The 17,728-nt window shown below is 39.4% G+C and overlaps 1 protein-coding gene across 6 annotated transcripts in view; it reads left to right on the top strand.

Annotated features, from left to right (window-relative positions):
- Window positions 1–5,927: 5,927 nt before the first annotated feature.
- The window catches only part of LOC310947158 (kinase suppressor of Ras 1-like), a 70,986-nt gene continuing 59,185 nt past the window's right edge, over window positions 5,928–17,728 (top strand). For 5 of the 6 annotated variants that reach the window (XR_014593207.1, XR_014593208.1, XM_083913863.1 and 2 more), the window contains exons 1-2: window positions 5,928–6,179; window positions 13,412–13,552. Coding sequence is in view for 3 of the 6 variants with exons in the window: in XM_083913863.1 (XP_083769989.1) it covers window positions 13,430–13,552 (123 nt within the window). In the remaining 3 variants the exon portion in view is untranslated. The remainder of the gene's footprint in view (window positions 6,180–13,411; window positions 13,553–17,728) is intronic. The other variant, XM_083913868.1, reaches the window with a different exon arrangement.

The following is a 17,728-nucleotide window of genomic DNA, read 5'->3' as shown; positions in this document are numbered from 1 at the left end:
TGCTCCGCCGGGGAAGGGAGAGATGGTCCTCCGCGAGGACGATCGCTGCCTCGATGGTGGGGGGACGGTGGCACTGGACCCAGTTGGCGGTGGACGAGGGTAAGCCGGCGATAAACTGCTCCAGCGCCACCTGTCCAACGACGTCCTCGGCGGAGTGGGTCCCCGGCTGGAGCCAGCGCCTCGCTGCATCGAGGAGCCGCTGCGCGAAGGCGAAGGGGCGGCCGGCTTCCTCAAAAGAGAGCCCCCTGAACCGCCGCCGGTGTCCCTCTGGCGTACTGCCCAGCCGGTCCAGGATGGCTCTCTTCAGGTGGGTAAAGTCGTGGCGAGAGGCCGCCGGCAGGCTGTGCGCGGCCAGCTGCGCCACGCCGGTAAGCAGGGGGAGAAGCCGGACCGCCCTCTCCTCCTCCGGCCACCCGCACGCCTCCGCCGTGCCCTCGAAGATGTCCAGGAACGCCTCCGGATCATCCTCTGCTGTCATCCGTTGAAGGGCAACAGGCGGAGGCCGGCCGCGACTGGGCTCCGGGTCGGGCTGGGTGGCCGGGCGCTGCAGCAGCTCCTGCAGGAGAGCACGATCTTCCCTCTGGGCCGCCACGATGTCGGCCAGGGCACGGGACTGCTGCTGCTGGAGAGCGGTGGTGCTCTCCTGCATCGCGGCGAGGTGCTGGAGGGCCAGCGACAGCGGACTTTGGGCTTCCGTCATGTCCCAGTTCAGGTGCCAGATGTGAGCCTCACTGCTCACAGGACAGACGGGAAATGAGGGAGAGACAGCGTTGTCGGTGGTTAACCGTTTATTCCGGGCTTTCCCCAACGTTCCTCAACATAAAACAAACTACACAAACGAGCAGCCGTCTCTCTGACGGCCGTGGTCAGGTGTCCGCTGCCTCTTTCTGCGTCGTCGCCGCTCGGGTCCTCTCACAGGACCCAGCCTACTGCAAGAGGCAGAACCAGGTTACAAACATGCTTATGTAGCTGACTGATTACCTGATTCTGCCCAGCTGTCTGATCACCGGCTGAGCCACTCCTCCCTCTCCTCCAGCAGTCGACACCTTAACCACACCCCACTGCCACAATCATTTAATGAACTGTTATATAAGTAAATCGTTATTTTACTGAACTGTTATATTAGTAAATCATTATTTTACTGAACTTTTATATTAGTAAATCATAATTTTACTGAACTTTTATATTAGTAAATCATCATTTTAACAGTTATATTAGTAAATCATCATTTTAACTGTTATATTAGTAAATCATCTTTTCACTGAGCTTTTATATTAGTAAATCATCATTTTAACTGTTATATTAGTAAATCATCATTTTACTGAGCTGTTATATTAGTAAATCATCATTTTAACTGTTATATTAGTAAATCATCATTTTACTGAGCTGTTATATTAGTAAATCATCATTTTAACTGTTATATTAGTAAATCATCATTTTACTGAACTGTTATATTAGTATATCATCATTTTAACTTTTATATTAGTTAATCATTATTTACTGAACTGTTATATTAGTAAATCATCATTTTACTGAACTGTTATATTAGTAAATCATCATTTACTGAACTGTTATATTAGTAAATCATCATTTTAACTGTTATATTAGTCCATCATTATTTTAACTGTTGAATCAGTAAAACGTCATTTTAACTGTTATATTAGTAAATCATCATTTACTGAACTGTAATATTAGTAAATCATCATTTTACTGAACTGTTATATTAGTAAATCATCATTTACTGAACTGTAATATTAGTAAATCATCATTTTTCTGAACTGTTATATTAGTGAATCATCATTTAATGAACTGTTATATAAGTAAATCGTTATTTTACTGAACTTTTATATTAGTAAATCATAATTTTTCTGAACTTTTATATTAGTAAATCATCATTTTAACAGTTATATTAGTAAATCATCATTTTAACTGTTATATTAGTAAATCATCTTTTCACTGAGCTTTTATATTAGTAAATCATCATTTTAACTGTTATATTAGTATATCATTATTTTAACTGTTAAATCAGTAAATCGTCATTTTAACTGTTATATTAGTAAATCATCATTTTACTGAACCGTTATATTAGTAAATCATCATTTTACTGAACTGTTATATTAGTGAATCGTCATTTTAACTGTTATATTAGTAAATCATCATTTTAACTGTTATATTAGAAAATCATCATTTACTGAACTGTAATATTAGTAAATCATCATTTTACTGAACTGTTATATTAGTGAATCATCATTTACTGAACTGTTATATTAGTAAATAATCATTTACTGAACTGTTATATTAGTAAATCATCATTTAATTAACTGTTATATAAGTAAATCGTTATTTTACTGAACTGTTATATTAGTAAATCGTAATTTTACTGAACTGTTATATTAGTAAATCATCATTTTACTGAACTGTTATATTAGTAAATCATCATTTACTGAACTGTTATACTAGTAAATCATAATTTTAACTGTTATATTAGTATATCATTATTTTAACTGTTAAATCAGTAAATCATCATTTTAACTGTTATATTAGTAAATCATCATTTGCTGAACTGTTATATTAGTAAATCATCATTTAATGAACTGTTATATAAGTAAATCGTTATTTTACTGAACTGTTATATTAGTAAATCATAATTTTACTGAACTGTTATATTAGTAAATCATCATTTTAACTGTTATATTAATAAATCATCATTTTACTGAACTGTTATATTAGTAAATCATCATTTACTGAACTGTTATATTAGTAAATCATCATTTTACTCGGCTGTTATATTAGTAAATCATAATTTTAACTGTTATATTAGTAAATCATCTTTTCACTGAGCTTTTATATTAGTAAATCATCATTTTAACTGTTATATTAGTAAATCATCATTTTACTGAGCTGTTATATTAGTAAATCATCATTTTAACTGTTATATTAGTAAATCATCATTTTAACTGTTATATTAGTAAATCATCATTTTACTGAACCGTTATATTAGTAAATCATCATTTTAATGAACTGTTATATTAGTAAATCTTCATTTTAACGGTTATATTAGTAAATCATCATTTTACTGAGCTGTTATATTAGTAAATCATAATTTTAACGGTTATATTAGTAAATCATCATTTACTGAACTGTTATATTAGTAAATCATCATTTTACTCGGCTGTTATATTAGTAAATCATCATTTTACTGAACATTTATATTAGTAAATCATAATTTTAACTGTTATATTAGTAAATCATTATTTTAATTTTTATATTATTAAATCATCATTTTACTGAACTGTTATATTAGTAAATCATCATTTTAACTGTTATATTAGTAAATCATCATTTTAAATGTTATATTAGTAAATCATCATTTTACTGAACCGTTATATTAGTAAATCATCATTTTAACTGTTATATTAGTAAATCATCATTTTACTGAACTGTTATATTAGTAAATCATCATTTTAACTGTTATATTAGTAAATCATCATGTACTGAACTGTTATATTAGTAAATCATCATTTTACTGAACTGTTATATTAGTAAATCATCATTTTAATGAACTGTTATATTAGTAAATCATCATTTTACTGAACTGTTATATTAGTAAATCATCATTTACTGAACTGTTATATTAGTAAATCATCATTTTAACTCCTATATTAGTATATCATTATTTTAACTGTTAAATCAGCAAATCGTCATTTTAACTGTTATATTAGTAAATCATCATTTTAACTGTTATATTAGTAAATCATCATTTATTGAACTGTAATATTAGTAAATCATCATTTTACTGAACTGTTATATTAGTAAATCATCATTTTACTGAACTGTTATATTAGTAAATCATCATTTTACTGAACCGTTATATTAGTAAATCATCATTTTAACTGTTATATTAGTAAATCATCATTTTACTGAACTGTTATATTAGTAAATCATCATTTTAACTGTTATATTAGTTAATCATCATTTACTGAACTGTTATATTAGTAAATCATCATTCTACTGAACTGTTATATTAGTAAATCATCATTTTAATGAACTGTTATATTAGTAAATCATCATTCTACTGAACTGTTATATTAGTAAATCATCATTTTAACTGTTATATTAGTATATCATTATTTTAACTGTTAAATCAGTAAATCATCATTTTAACTGTTATATTAGTAAATCATCATTTTAACTGTTATATTATTAAATCATCATTTTACTGAACTGTTATATTAGTAAATCATCATTTACTGAACTGTAATATTAGTAAATCATCATTTACTGAACTGTTATATTAGTAAATCATTATTTTACTGAACTATTATATTAGTAAATCATCATTTTAACTGTTATATTAGTAAATCATCATTTACTGAACTGTTATATTAGTAAATCATCATTTTAACTGTTATATTAGTAAATCATAATTTTAACTGTTATATTAGTAAATCATCATTTTACTGAACCGTTATATTAGTAAATCATAATTTTACTGAACTGTTATATTAGTAAATCATCTTTTTACTGAACTTTTTTATTAGTAAATCATAATTTTAACTGTTATATTAGTAAATCATCATTTTAACTGTTATCATAGTAAATCATCATTTTAACTGTTATCATAGTAAATCATCATTTTAACTGTTATATTAGTAAATCATAATTTTAACTGTAATATTAGTAAATCATCATTTACTGAACTGTTATATTAGTAAATCATCATTTTACTGAACCGTTATATTAGTATATCAGCCTTTTAACTGTTATATATGTGTAAATCATTAATTTAATTTTTTATATTAGTAAATCATCATTTTACTGAACTGTTATATTATTAAATCATCGTTTTACTGAACTGTTATATTAGTAAATCATCATTTTAACTGTTATATTATTAAATCATCATTTTACTGAACTGTTATATTAGTAAATCATCATTTTAACTGTTATATTACTAAATCATCATTTTACTGAACTGTTATATTAGTAAATCATCATTTTAACTGTTATATTAGTAAATCATCATTTTAACTGTTATATTAGTAAATCATCATTTTAACTGTTATATTAGTAAATCATTATTTTAACTGTTATATTAGTAAATCATCATTTTAACTGTTATATTAGTAAATCATTATTTTAACTGTTATATTAGTAAATCATCATTTTAACTGTTATATTAGTAAATCATAATTTTAACTGTTATATTAGTAAATCATCATTTTACTGAACCGTTATATTAGTAAATCATCTTTTTAGTGAACTGTTATATTAGTAAATCATCATTTATTGAACTGTTATATTAGTAAATCATCATTTATTGAACTGTTATATTAGTAAATCATCATTTACTGAACTGTTATATTAGTAAATCATCATTTATTGAACTGTTATATTAGTAAATCATCATTTTAAGGGTCTTCATGTAAAGTCTACTCAGCCGTGGCTCTTCTCTCCATCTCCCTTTCCTCCCAGTGTATGGGACTACTTTCTGCATGATTCATTGATATGGATGAATATGAAAATATGAAGCCCTTTTGTTAAAGCCTGCTGATCATCAGCCTATGTGTGAGAAACTCCCCGTTTATTTGTGTTGTAGTGGAGCAGAGCAGAGATGAACACAGAGAAATATGCTTGTCAAACATTATTCCTTCCACCATTTCAATCATTTCTGTTAAGATGGGAATCTAAAACAATTCATGTGTTTCAGAGATTGGGGATGGACATGACCCCCCATGTTTAAGTTCTATCCTCAGTGTGGCCTATAAAGGAAACGTTCAAAGCCTCTTTTAGTTTGAAGGTTACAACAGGAAATGCTGTTGAACTTGAACTCGGTCTTATTTCGGTGAGCTTGATGAGTCTTGTAGCGTTTCTGTGGAAGTCCGAACGCGGAAACGTGTTGGAAACGAAGCATTGAGGAAGTGCAGTGTGCGTCACGGCTGCAGGTGAGTTTGTGACCCAAGCAGCGCCGATGTGGAGGCGTGGACAGAGGGGACAGCGTGGACAGCGTGGACAGCGTGGACAGAGTGAAAAGCGTGGTCCAGAGCAGGACAGAGCCGGGAGAAGCTGAGGAGGCTCTGCAGCAGGACATCTCCATCTCCATCTCCAGCCTGCAGGCTCTCAGGAACACATGCACCCCATCCAACGACCTCACCCAGCGGGAGATCCGCACTCTACAGGTAGGTACACCTGTTCGTGCCCCAAGTGCAGTGACGGTGCGCAGCCTTCACAACACTGGGAACAGGTGCTGCGCCCTATCCTGTCTCCCATCCGACTCTGTGACCTGACCTGACCTGCTGCAAATGGGTTTTTTCTGTAGTTATTTTAATATCATTTTAATATGTGTTTTGCTGTTACCAAATATGGTGCTAACAATTCATGTTAAATTGCGTCACAATTTGGATCACTGATAAAAAGTTGTATCAAAAGTTTGAAGTGTCTGTTGGTTTTACAAAACACATTTTGACATGTGACAGTAGGAAAGTGTAAATATAAACACTAGAATGATGGCTGAAGTCCATTTGGCTGCCTCACTCACACTAGCTATGTTCCCATCCACTTCAATTGAATTACTTGAAAAAAAACCTTGTGCGAATAAAGCATGGACTGTAGCCTCTTCGTTGGGGTCCGTTCTCTCAACTTGATCCAATCGTCCTCGCCTACGGGAGTCTCCATCTTGTCAGACTTTGACTCCACCTTATTTCCTCTGACCAAAAAAGGGCATGTATGTGAGGTTGGGGGGCGGGGGATACGTCCATCTGGCTGACGTTTACCTCCGAGGAGAAGTGAGGGCAAGAGGCTAGCTGTCACTTAAGAGGCCACGCCCCTAATTATTCATAAACTTTAACCTCCAATAAAATAAAAACTAGCCTGGTACAAAAGAATCGACCCCCTCAGTGTTGTCATGGAGAGATGACCTAAACATACAGACTAGATTGTTTTTGGGTCCTTAAACAGGTTTAATGATGCTGTGAAAACGGCCTGTTTAACATGTTGGATCAATGAGAAACTGCTCTATTATGAAACCTTCTCCTAGTGGACACTCAGAGAACTGCAGTTTTTGGTACTTCCTGATTGGATCAACCAGGAAGTCATTGTGGTGGGGGCTTGGAATAAAGCCAGTAAAAGTGTGTTTCTCTCCAACAGCTTAAAAGCAAATACGAAACCTTTGCGTAATGACATCTTTTTGCAATCAGCTTTTGTTAATGCTAGCACATGCTTTTCCTATAATGACAAGATAAAAAGTTCTCTTGCAGCCATTGAAGACAAATTGTCTTGTTTGTGCGATGTAGACTACAGACTCTGTCCTACATTGAACAATTATTTATTTAACACTGAATATTACTTAATAATACAATAGTCTAATGAATGAATAATAAGCTTTTCAAAATATCATCTGGAACAAGAATAATACAAATATGAATAAAGTGCTAAACAGCAACTGAAATAGAACTGAAACAAACATCTCTGTATGTAACAGTTCACACTGGAGACATGAACTTTACCAGAACATGAGCTGGTGTTCACAAGGATGATCAACAACACCACTTAGAAAAGATCTATTTTAAGGCAGTCACTTCTGCTAATGTAACCCTAACATGTATATTTTTGTTAATAATTTATAATCTAGATTGTCATTTATATCAGTAGAGGATGGTCTGATTAGAGCACGGACCTCCACCAGGTCTGGGTCATTTGTGTTGTACTTGAGTGCACTACTGTAGTTTGCAGGGTTTGAACTTCATTGTCCCTCTAGGCAGGCGTCTCCATTTCTGGATCCTCTACTGTTTGCGTACAGAAGGGGTGTGGCAGTAGATGATGCTTTACTTTTTATGTTGCATAACATCTACAGTCACCTTGAAACTACAGCCAGTTATGTCAGGATCCAGTTTTTTTTCTTATCCAGTGCTTTTAGCCGATAAATTAGGTCATTTAAAATGACATAACACAACCATTGCTTGGCTTTTAGAGCGTGATCACACTATCCTTTTGGCCGCGGCCAAAACCGGTTTTTCAGCTAAAGTCTAGTACCTTTAAGTAGTGTGAGCGCACCCGCACCCGCTCCGCGCTCAACTGCGGCCAGCTGGCCCTCCACGGCCCGCTTGAAATAGGTGGGCTTTAGCGGAGCCGTTTGCACATGTACGAGCACGAGCGTGCGCACGTGTACGCGCACGAGCACGAGCACGAGCCCTACGGCAGTAGCGTTATGTCCGCCTGTTCGGACATGTAAATAGAAGGACGGACCATGCGCGGACATTTAACAACAACAACAATGGTGGCGGTGAAAGGTTCATGTTGGTGTGGTGCGGAGGTGGAGTGTTTACTGCAGATTTGGTCGGATGAAAATATTCAAAAACAGTCGACAAGACGCACAAAAACTCCGAGGTCTATGGAAAGATTTGTAAACAAAGCCACACACGCGATCAATGCGTGTGACGTGTTACGGCTTGAAGGCGTATGGACAGCAAGAAGTATTGGCCGAGGCCCTGGTAGTGTGAGTACAAACGGGGCTGGGGCGCGGGGGGGAGAGGGAGGGGGGACAAGTACCCTAAAGTCCGGGTCTCGGTCCGGGAGGACAGTGTGAGTCCGCCCTTAGATTATCTTCTGGCTCGTCCCCAGTAAGTCAGGCTTGATAAAGTTTCAGACAGAATTTTAACCAACACAGGAGCTCCACAGGGCACAGTTGTATCCCCTTTCTTATATTCACTTTTGACAGCTGACTACAGACACAGTAAGCCATCCTGTCTGATACAGAAATTCTCAGACGCTTGTTGCTTAGTTAAAGCACGGCAGTGGCCTGGCCTACAAAGAAGAAGCCAACTCATTTGCCAAATGGTGTGATGCAAATATTTTACAGCTGAAAGTTGGTAAGATATCAAGATATCATTGATCTAAGAGAGAAAAAAGAGGAGGTTGTCCCAGTGACAATTAACAATCATTCATCTATCTTCAACCTCTTGTCCCTATCGCCAGGCTTTTTCTACAAGGGCATCCTGCCAGTGTCCTATTTTATGCTTTTCTGTGCTGGGGGAGGGGGCAGTTTATCTATTGACGACAAGAACAGGATCAATAAGCTGATCGAGAGGGCTGGCTCTGTAATGGGCATCAGCCCAGACAACCTTGAGGTAATAGTGGAGAAGACTCTCTCTCTATAGAAACCACCCACTCCACAACACATTTAAGGAGCTCCTTTAAGGAGATTTTTGAACAACGCTCTCTAACTAACAGTTGCTTGTTTTTTGCCTTCTGGAGGTGTATATTTATTTATTTATGTTTTTTCTATTCTCTTGTGTATGTCTAAATTATCATCATAATCATGTGGAAACAGCTTTGCAGTAGAACTGTATGTATTGTATGTCAAGTGGATATATGTGTTTTATCTGGTGGCAAAGCACTTTCCCCTTGGGGATTAATAAAGTCTTCTAATCTAATCTAATTTTACAACATCTCATCTCATCTTCAACCGCTTATCCGGGGTCGGGTCGCGGGGGCAGCAGCTTTAGCAGTCAAACTCACGCTCCATCGTCCCCTCACTCGTGAACATGATCCTGAGGTACTTGAACTTCTTCACTTGGTGTAAGGACTCATTCGCTACCTGAAGTAAGCAATCCACCGGTTTCCTGTTGAGAGCCATGGCCTCAGATTTAGAGGTGCTGATCCTCATCCCAGCCGTTTCACACTCGGCTGCGAACCGATCCAGTGAGTGCTGAAGGTCACTGACCGACAATTTCATCAGGACCACATCATCTGCAAAAAGCAGAGACGAGTTCCTCAGCCCACCGAACTGCAACCCCTCCCCACCACGACTACGCCTCGATATCCTGTCCATGAAAATCACGAACAGGATTGGTGACAAAGCGCACCCCTGGCGGAGGCCAACGCCCACCGGGAATGAATTTGACTTAGGCAAGGCAAGGCAGCTTTATTTGTATAGCACTTTTCATACACAAGGCAGATTCAAAGTGCTTCACAGCACAACATGTCATGAATTCCAATGCATTACAGGAAGACAAAGAGAATAAAAACATAGACAATAATCAAAACAGTGCGGACGTTAAAAGTGCGAAGATTTAGCAGAAAGCTAAGGTGAACATAAAAGTTTTCAGTCTAGTTTTAAAAGTGGTCAGAGTGGGTGAAAGTCTAGCCTACTGGTTATAAAGGCATGGACAAGTTTTTCTAAGTCTTGAGCTGATATGAGCCCTCTAAGTCTTGTTACATTTTTAAGGTGATAGTAGGCCGATTTTGTTACTGATTTGATGTGACTTTCGAAATGTAAATCAGAATCCATAATAACCCCAAGATTTCTGGCTTTATTTGAGGTTTTCAGGGACAGTGATTGAAGGTGTTGGATGACTTTAAACCTTTCTTTCTTAGCACCAAACACCAAACCAAGACTTACTGCCGAGGATCCGGACACAGCTCCCGCTTTGGGTGTACGGAGATTGGATGGCCCACAAAAGTGACCCCCTCACCCCATACTCCCGCAGCACCTCCCACAGTATTTCACGAGGGACCCGGTCATATGCCTTCTCCAGATGCACAAAACACATGTAGACTGGATGGGCATACTCCCAGGCCCCCTCCAGGATCCTTGCGAGAGTGAAGAGCTGGTCTGTTGCTCCACGTCCACGACGGAAGCCGCATTGTTCCTCTTCACTCCCTTGGCACTGTCCCAGACTCCCACGCAATGTTGAAGAGACGTGTCAACCAAGACAGCCCCTCCAAACCCAAAGCTCTCAACATTTCTGGACGAATCTCATCAATCCCTGGGGCTTTGCCACTGTGGAGTTGTTTGACTACCTCAGTGACTTCCGCCAGGGATATTGACAATGATTCCCCATCAGCCTCCAGCTCTGCCTCTACAAAAGAGGGCGTGTTAGTCGGATTAAGGAGTTCCTCAAAGTGCTCCTTCCACCGCCTGATTACCTCATCGGCTGAGGTCACCAGCGTCCCTCCTTACTGTAAACGGCTTGGACGGTTCCCCGTTTCCCCCTCCTGAGATATCGAATGGTTTTCCAGAAGCACCTTGGTGCCACCCGAAAGGTTAATCAACATGAAATGCAAATTCCCCTGTTGGGGTGAATAAAGAATTATCTAATTTTATGAAAAGCCAGACTTACAGTTAATTTCATTGATTATGCGGAATAAAATTGTAGTTAATGTGCTGTTATTTCTTTTCTACTACAAGCACTCAGCTTTTAATGGAAAATCATACAGAGATGCTTTCACCACAATGGCAGCTAGGTTACCTATCAAGCTGAAATAATGATTATAAGATTAATAATATTAATAATAATAATAATAATAATAATATTGAAACATAAGCATAATTTAGCCATCTCTGCCCTCCCAGTGTCATCTAATATTTAATTCCATTACTTTTGATGATGTTTGAGTTTTCTGCCGTGGTATCGTTTCAGTATCAGATTCTAGGTATTTTAGGCAGGTATCATACCAAAGTAATCCTTTTGGTATGGTGACAGCACTAGTGTACACTGTGGTTTGTCTGTCAGTCTGTCAGTCACATGACACAGATCTGTCAAAATGTTTTTAAATTTGATTTTTACAAATTTTCCGTCTGACTTTGGGGCTTGATGCACGTGCAGCCTCACAGCCGTGTGTGCTGTGTACATGTCTGTGGCAAGAGGCTACATTTAGCTGTGGTTCCATCCCACACATTCTGAGCAGGTCCTGTTTGTCAAGAACATCAGATGACGTGAAAGACAGTTGGAGACAAGTGTTGTTGTGCGGGGGCTCATGTTACAGTGTGGGAGGTGTGTAGCTACAATCCATAGCTTTGACACTTATCTTTTTCCTTTTCCTGTCCTTTCATCGACCTCTTTATGAAATGTTCAGTCTCGTCGCTTTGGCCGATTCTCACTCAAGCCTACTGAAGGTGAAAATCTGCAGTGAAGTGTCCTCACTCTTCATTCGAACTGCTCAAATATTTGATTCTTGTAACCTACATATCAGTGAAGAATTTTCCGGGGGGGTTAAAACCAGCTCATGAAGTTGTGTCACACCTATTTTAACAATTTAATTTAACAATTAACTGTTTATCAGCAGCCTGGTGTAGACCACCCATCAGGGGGTTTCCCCACACTGAACTAAGTCATTTCTCGCAACTGCAACACATACATACACTACTTGTTATATTTGGTTGATATAACAAAGAGAAGGTCAAGGTTGGTTTTGAGAATATGTGTCTTACTAACTTGCCCATATATTGCCCTCGCGGTCTTTTCCCTACTGTGTGACTACAAGCTAGGGCCAGCTTCAAGCCAGCCGGTGTTACATTACATTACATTTAATTTAGCTGACCAAAGCGACTTCCAATAAGTGCATTCAACCGTTAGTGTACAAACCAGAAGAGCTAGAATCAAAGGTTGAATATGTATGATCTTTATTTAAAGCTATATTAAAAAAATAATAATACACCCACAGTGTGTTTTGAGGGGAACAGAATGAAACTATTGCTTTTCCATAAAAAACTATATTTAGTCTGAATTAATATTTTAAAACATTTTTGACAGGTTTGACAATGACTTTCTATCCCGTCCTGTTTCCATGGTAGGAGCCAATAGCGTTGGGCGTTGCTGGTTGCCAGGGTTGTCTGTTGTTGGATGCAGCTACTGTAGGCTGGCACTGGGTGAAATGGACTTTGCCAATCCTGCAGCTACTTTGGAGCCTCATGTGCCAAATGGCTACTGTTCTCCTTGATCGCTAACATCACTTTCATCTTTACTTAGCTGGAACGGCTAATGCTATGCTTTGATCGGAGGAAATGAGGCGGAGTCAAAGTCTGACAAGATGGAGACTCCTGTAGGCAAGGACGATTGGATCAAGTTGAGAGAACAGACCCAAAGAGGCTACGTCCATTTTTTATACACTCCATGCTTTATTCGCTTGAGGCTTTTTTTTTTGTTGCACACTTCAAGTATTTCAATTGAAGTGGATGGGAACATAGCCAGTGTGACTGAGGCAACCATTCTAGTCTATGGAAAAAAACGCTTCCCCTCCAAAGCATTCTGCTGGTCTCATCTGGTCTCTGCTGGTCTCGTCTGGTCTCTGTTGGTCCCTGCTGGTCTCCGTCAGGTGTTTTCTGCCAGTGCCTGGCATTTTCAGCTGGGATGGAATGCTTTTATGGACACAAGGCCCAATGAAAGTAACACCAGCATTGTGCGACCATTGATCAGCCCTAGTGTTTCCATGAGCACCACCACCTCGTGTTGTAAACATCTGCAGCTGCCAAATCTCTCATTTGACTGTAGCAGAGTCTGACTGTCTGCCCCACTCAGTCCTGGTTCTGGTTCTCCCGTGCGTCTTGTCCCTCCAATAGTCAATCATACTTTAAGATTATATTCAGCAGGACAGAGTGAAGCAGGGTGTGTTGTGTTGGCTACCTCTACAGGTGAAGCTGACCAAGTACATGTCGACGCAGCTGCAGTGGAAGCAGAGGGTACCTGAAAGGGAGAGACCTGAAGCTCTGTCTGGATACCCAAGACTGGAGGACTGGCTCATAACAGCTGACCTCACACCACAGTTCATACAGGTGTGTGTTATAACAACAAATATTTTTAATAAGATGCCCCTGTCAGAAATCAGAAATCACATCTCTCAGTAACCCTCTGCCTGACACTGATTTGTCTGATCATTGATTACGCTTTAGAGAATATATTACTGTTGTGCAGTGCCTTTGGGGGGTATTTAGAAGAATACATTTCTCACATTTTATATCTTGTGCAGCGCTGGACTCACGTGCACCCGCCGCTGTCTGCTTCATGTCGATGGCTCCACCCCGGATCAGAGGGTTTTTCATGAGCAAAACTAAACTGATTTGACGATTAGTTGAGTATAGGGAAGATGTGACAAATCAGATTCGACTATGGCACACCCCTAGTTATGTGTTGTTGTGGTGTTGATTTCTACGTCACATCCCGCTGAGAGTTATATCCAATCAGCAACCAGGATTTTTTTCAGGGGAGGAAAAAAGGCCCTGCTCTTCAACAGGGCCCAGTCAGACGGGTGTTTGTTTTTAGCTTGTCGTGGAGTTTTATTTTCCTTAAATGGCCCCCAAAACTTTATTTTGCAGCTTTAAGAAGATGTAAGATGTAACTGCAGGTGCGCCTCTGGGACTTCATCTCCCAGAGTTCCTTTTGAAACCCAACAGTGTCAACTGTGTGACGTCAGTAGATTGGCAGCTCTTACCTCTGCGATGCGGCGTGATGCGTGGGAAAGTCACCACAGGCACTCAGATGGGCTTTCATTAGTGGGTCATATGATCAGTTACCATTGTTTCTTTTTGGGTTTAAAAAAAAAAATTCTTATTGATTTTCAGAACAGATAAACATCAAAACAGAGAGGTAATAATTAAATAAAAACAGAACAAAAACAAAACCCACTCCCAAACCTCACCCCAAACCAGCAAGCGCTGCAATAAACGATAAGTTCAGAAAGAAAAGTGAGATATGTACACATACAGGAGCAACAACATATAGTATATACAGTATATTGCACAGAAATATGACAGAAACTGAATGAGACACAGGTGCACATGAATACAACCTTACAGGGACAGACGGGTCAGAGTCTCTCTAGGTATAAACGTAAGGGTTGCCAGAGTCTCCAAGATGTGTCCGGTTTGTGATTGAGGTCAAAAGGGAATTTCTCCAGAGGGAAAAATTCTGATATCTGTCATATCCACATGCTGACCGTTGGGACCTGTGGAGCAGCAAGATGATTTTTTTTTTCCAAAAAGAAAATAATTATTAAGAAGAGATTTGTTACCTGTATCCGAGGTATGGTTTAGAACAGTGGTCCCCAACCTTTTTATCACCGCGGACCGGTCAATGCGTGACAATTTTACTGCGGGGGGGGGGGGGGGGGGTGTAGTAGATTGTTTATATTGCGAATATAATAAACGTGATAATAAATAATAAAGAAATATATATTATAACAAAATAAATAATACAATAATAAACTTTAAAAAAATACGAAGAACCAGCAATTCCACATTTCACATTTTTACTATTAAACACTCCATGAATGATATTTTTCAACAGCTGAAATAAAGCTGTCAGTTTGAACCGTCTCCTCTCCCCTCTCCCTCCTCCCCCTCTGTTGGCAACCACAGCCCTAACGCTGTCGGACTCTGATCGCTATGGTTACGTGTAAACATGCCTTCAAAATAAGATACAGATACGCCACAAAAATGAATATCAAGTGAATGAAAATTTTAACTCACGACAACGCTAAATCAATGAGAGCCCTGAGCTTGTTTCTCTGCAACGAGATGGTCCCATCTTGGGGTAATGGGAGAGACTGACACCCGAAGTGTGTTGCTTATGTCCAGTCTACTCCGTTGTTTTGTTTTGGTTGCGGTCACAGCAGAAAACCCAGCTTCACACAGATAGGATGTCGGAAATGGCAACAGGGTTTTAAGTGCTGTGGTGGCGATCTCCGGGTATTCTGCCATGATTTTAATCCAGAACATCGGCAGAGTTGATGTCTCGAAAATACTTTTAAAGCCGCCGTTGTTTGCGATCTCCAGCAGCTGATCTTCTTCTTGCACAGACATGCTGGATTCACCTGGGTTGTTGATAAATGGGTCGCGGATCCATCCCTTGCCAGTTCGTGGGTCCTTTTTGGTTGGGATGTAGTGCTCGAACTCTTTTAAAAGCAAAGACAGGTGATCGTGCACTAGCTGGGAGAATGAAGGCTCAGGCTCAGTCTCACTCGAAATCCCCGCTAATGTTTGAAACATGTCCAATATGCCTCTGTTGACGCGCCGTCCCCACAAATCCAGTTTGGCTTTATATGCAGCTACTTTATCTGCCAACATGAAGACCGTGGTCATTTTCCCCTGAAGTGACAGATTTAATTCATTGAGCAGGCTGAATATGTCGCACAGGTATGCCAGTTTTGCGACCCATTCCTTGTCACTGAAATGTGCTGCCAACGGTGACTTCTTTTCTGAGAGAAATCTTTGCAGCGGCTCTCGTAATTCAAACACTCTGGCCAGCGATTTCCCTCTGGATAACCATCTTTTTTCTGTGTATAAGATAAGCCGTGTGTGCTCCGCGTCCATCTCCTCACAAAGCTGCTCAAAAAGGCGTGAGTTAAGGGCCTGTGCTTTAATGTGGTTAATAACTTTAACGACATCATTCAAAATGCTGTTTAATTCCGGTGGCATTTTTCGGCTTGCAAGCATTTCCCTGTGAATGATACAATGCGTAGATTCACACTCAGGTGCAACCTCCTTAATCCGAGCCGTTAAACCAGACAGCCGTCCGGTCATGGCAGCAGCTCCGTCTGTGCTTATGCTGACACAAAAGGACCATTTCAGTTTTCCTGATATATAACTATCCAGCGACTTGAACAGTTCTGCGGCTGTGGTGTTGGTTCGGCAACGATAATGCACACAACATGTCCTCATGGACATTTCAGTCCTTCGTGTTCCTGTTTTTTTCTTTCAAAATACTCCAGGGGCTTGTTTTTTAATCCACGGTGCTTGGTCTCCAGGTGGCGAAGCAACTTTGAAGGCTTCATTGCCTTGTTAGAGAGCCGTTCGCCGCATATCATGCAGAGCGGGCTTGGTCTGTGGGAATCCCCTGTCGTGTTAAATCCATACTTCAAGTAGAACTCCTGGTACTGTCTGTTAAAAACTTTCTTTTTCCTGGAAGTTGCCTCTTCTTCTGTCTCTTCACCGGCCCTTTTCCCCTTCGAAAAGAAACTTTCCAAAGACTTCTGTTTTCTGCTCATTTTGCTAGCTTTTAGGTTAAATTTTTGGCGCTCAAATGACCGGGATGTAACCTAGGGAATCCGGTCATTTTTCAAAATAAAAGATTGTTCAGACTCAGATAATAAATACAACGGAAATAATTAATTATTTCTTTGGCGGTCCGGTACCAATTGATCCGGTACCGGTCCGCGGCCCGGGGGTTGGGGACCACTGGTTTAGAAGACATTGTAAACCGCTTACCTGTAATCTCCTGGATCACAGACAGAATGAAACTCTGAAAATGTCTGAATGCAATCACATGACCAGAACAAGTCAATGAAAGTACCTTTGTGTGTTCTACATTTAAAACAAAGGTCTGAACTGTTAGGGAACATTTTTTTGTGTATAATAGTTCCTGTGAAAAGATTTAAAATTTTGTTCATGTATAGAAATTGAAGTACACTTTGGAAAAATTCCATTACAAATCTTGAGCCAGTCTGCCGGACCAAATCAAATTCAGCGTCGGTTCTCTTTCTTCTCTATGCATAGCGCATCATGATATTGCTTTTTCATGCTGTTAGCTAGCTAGTGGGATCAGAGAGATGATATGAGAAGATTCTTTGGGGGGGGGGGGGGGGGGTGCAGAGCAAGAAGAGGTTGAGAGTGGGGCATCATCTACCCCAGCTCAAAGAAAGCTTCAGTCAGCTCAGGTCCGTGAAAAGCAGCTCGCCTCAAAGGTAGCTATGGATTAATGCTGCTCTGCTGTTACTAGCTAGTAGCTAGCTACACTCCTCTCAGTTACTCTTTTCAGTCTTTGTTCACGCACTCACGCCTCACATTGTACTTGTCACGCAGAGAAACTATTTAGAATATGCTGCAGCGCAGTAGCAGTGCTCTCACTATGGAACCGGCAGGAATTTAGTGGGTTTCCCCTGATCTCAGTCAAACTGCCACTCACCAAGTCAATCAAAAAAATGAAGGGGGCTACACAACAGCCAATCAGAAAAC

This window comes from Echiichthys vipera, assembly GCF_963691815.1.
Source record: "Echiichthys vipera genome assembly, chromosome: 5".
In the NCBI taxonomy this organism is placed as follows: domain Eukaryota; kingdom Metazoa; phylum Chordata; class Actinopteri; order Perciformes; family Trachinidae; genus Echiichthys; species Echiichthys vipera.
This window is presented reverse-complemented; position numbering and strand designations above follow the sequence as displayed.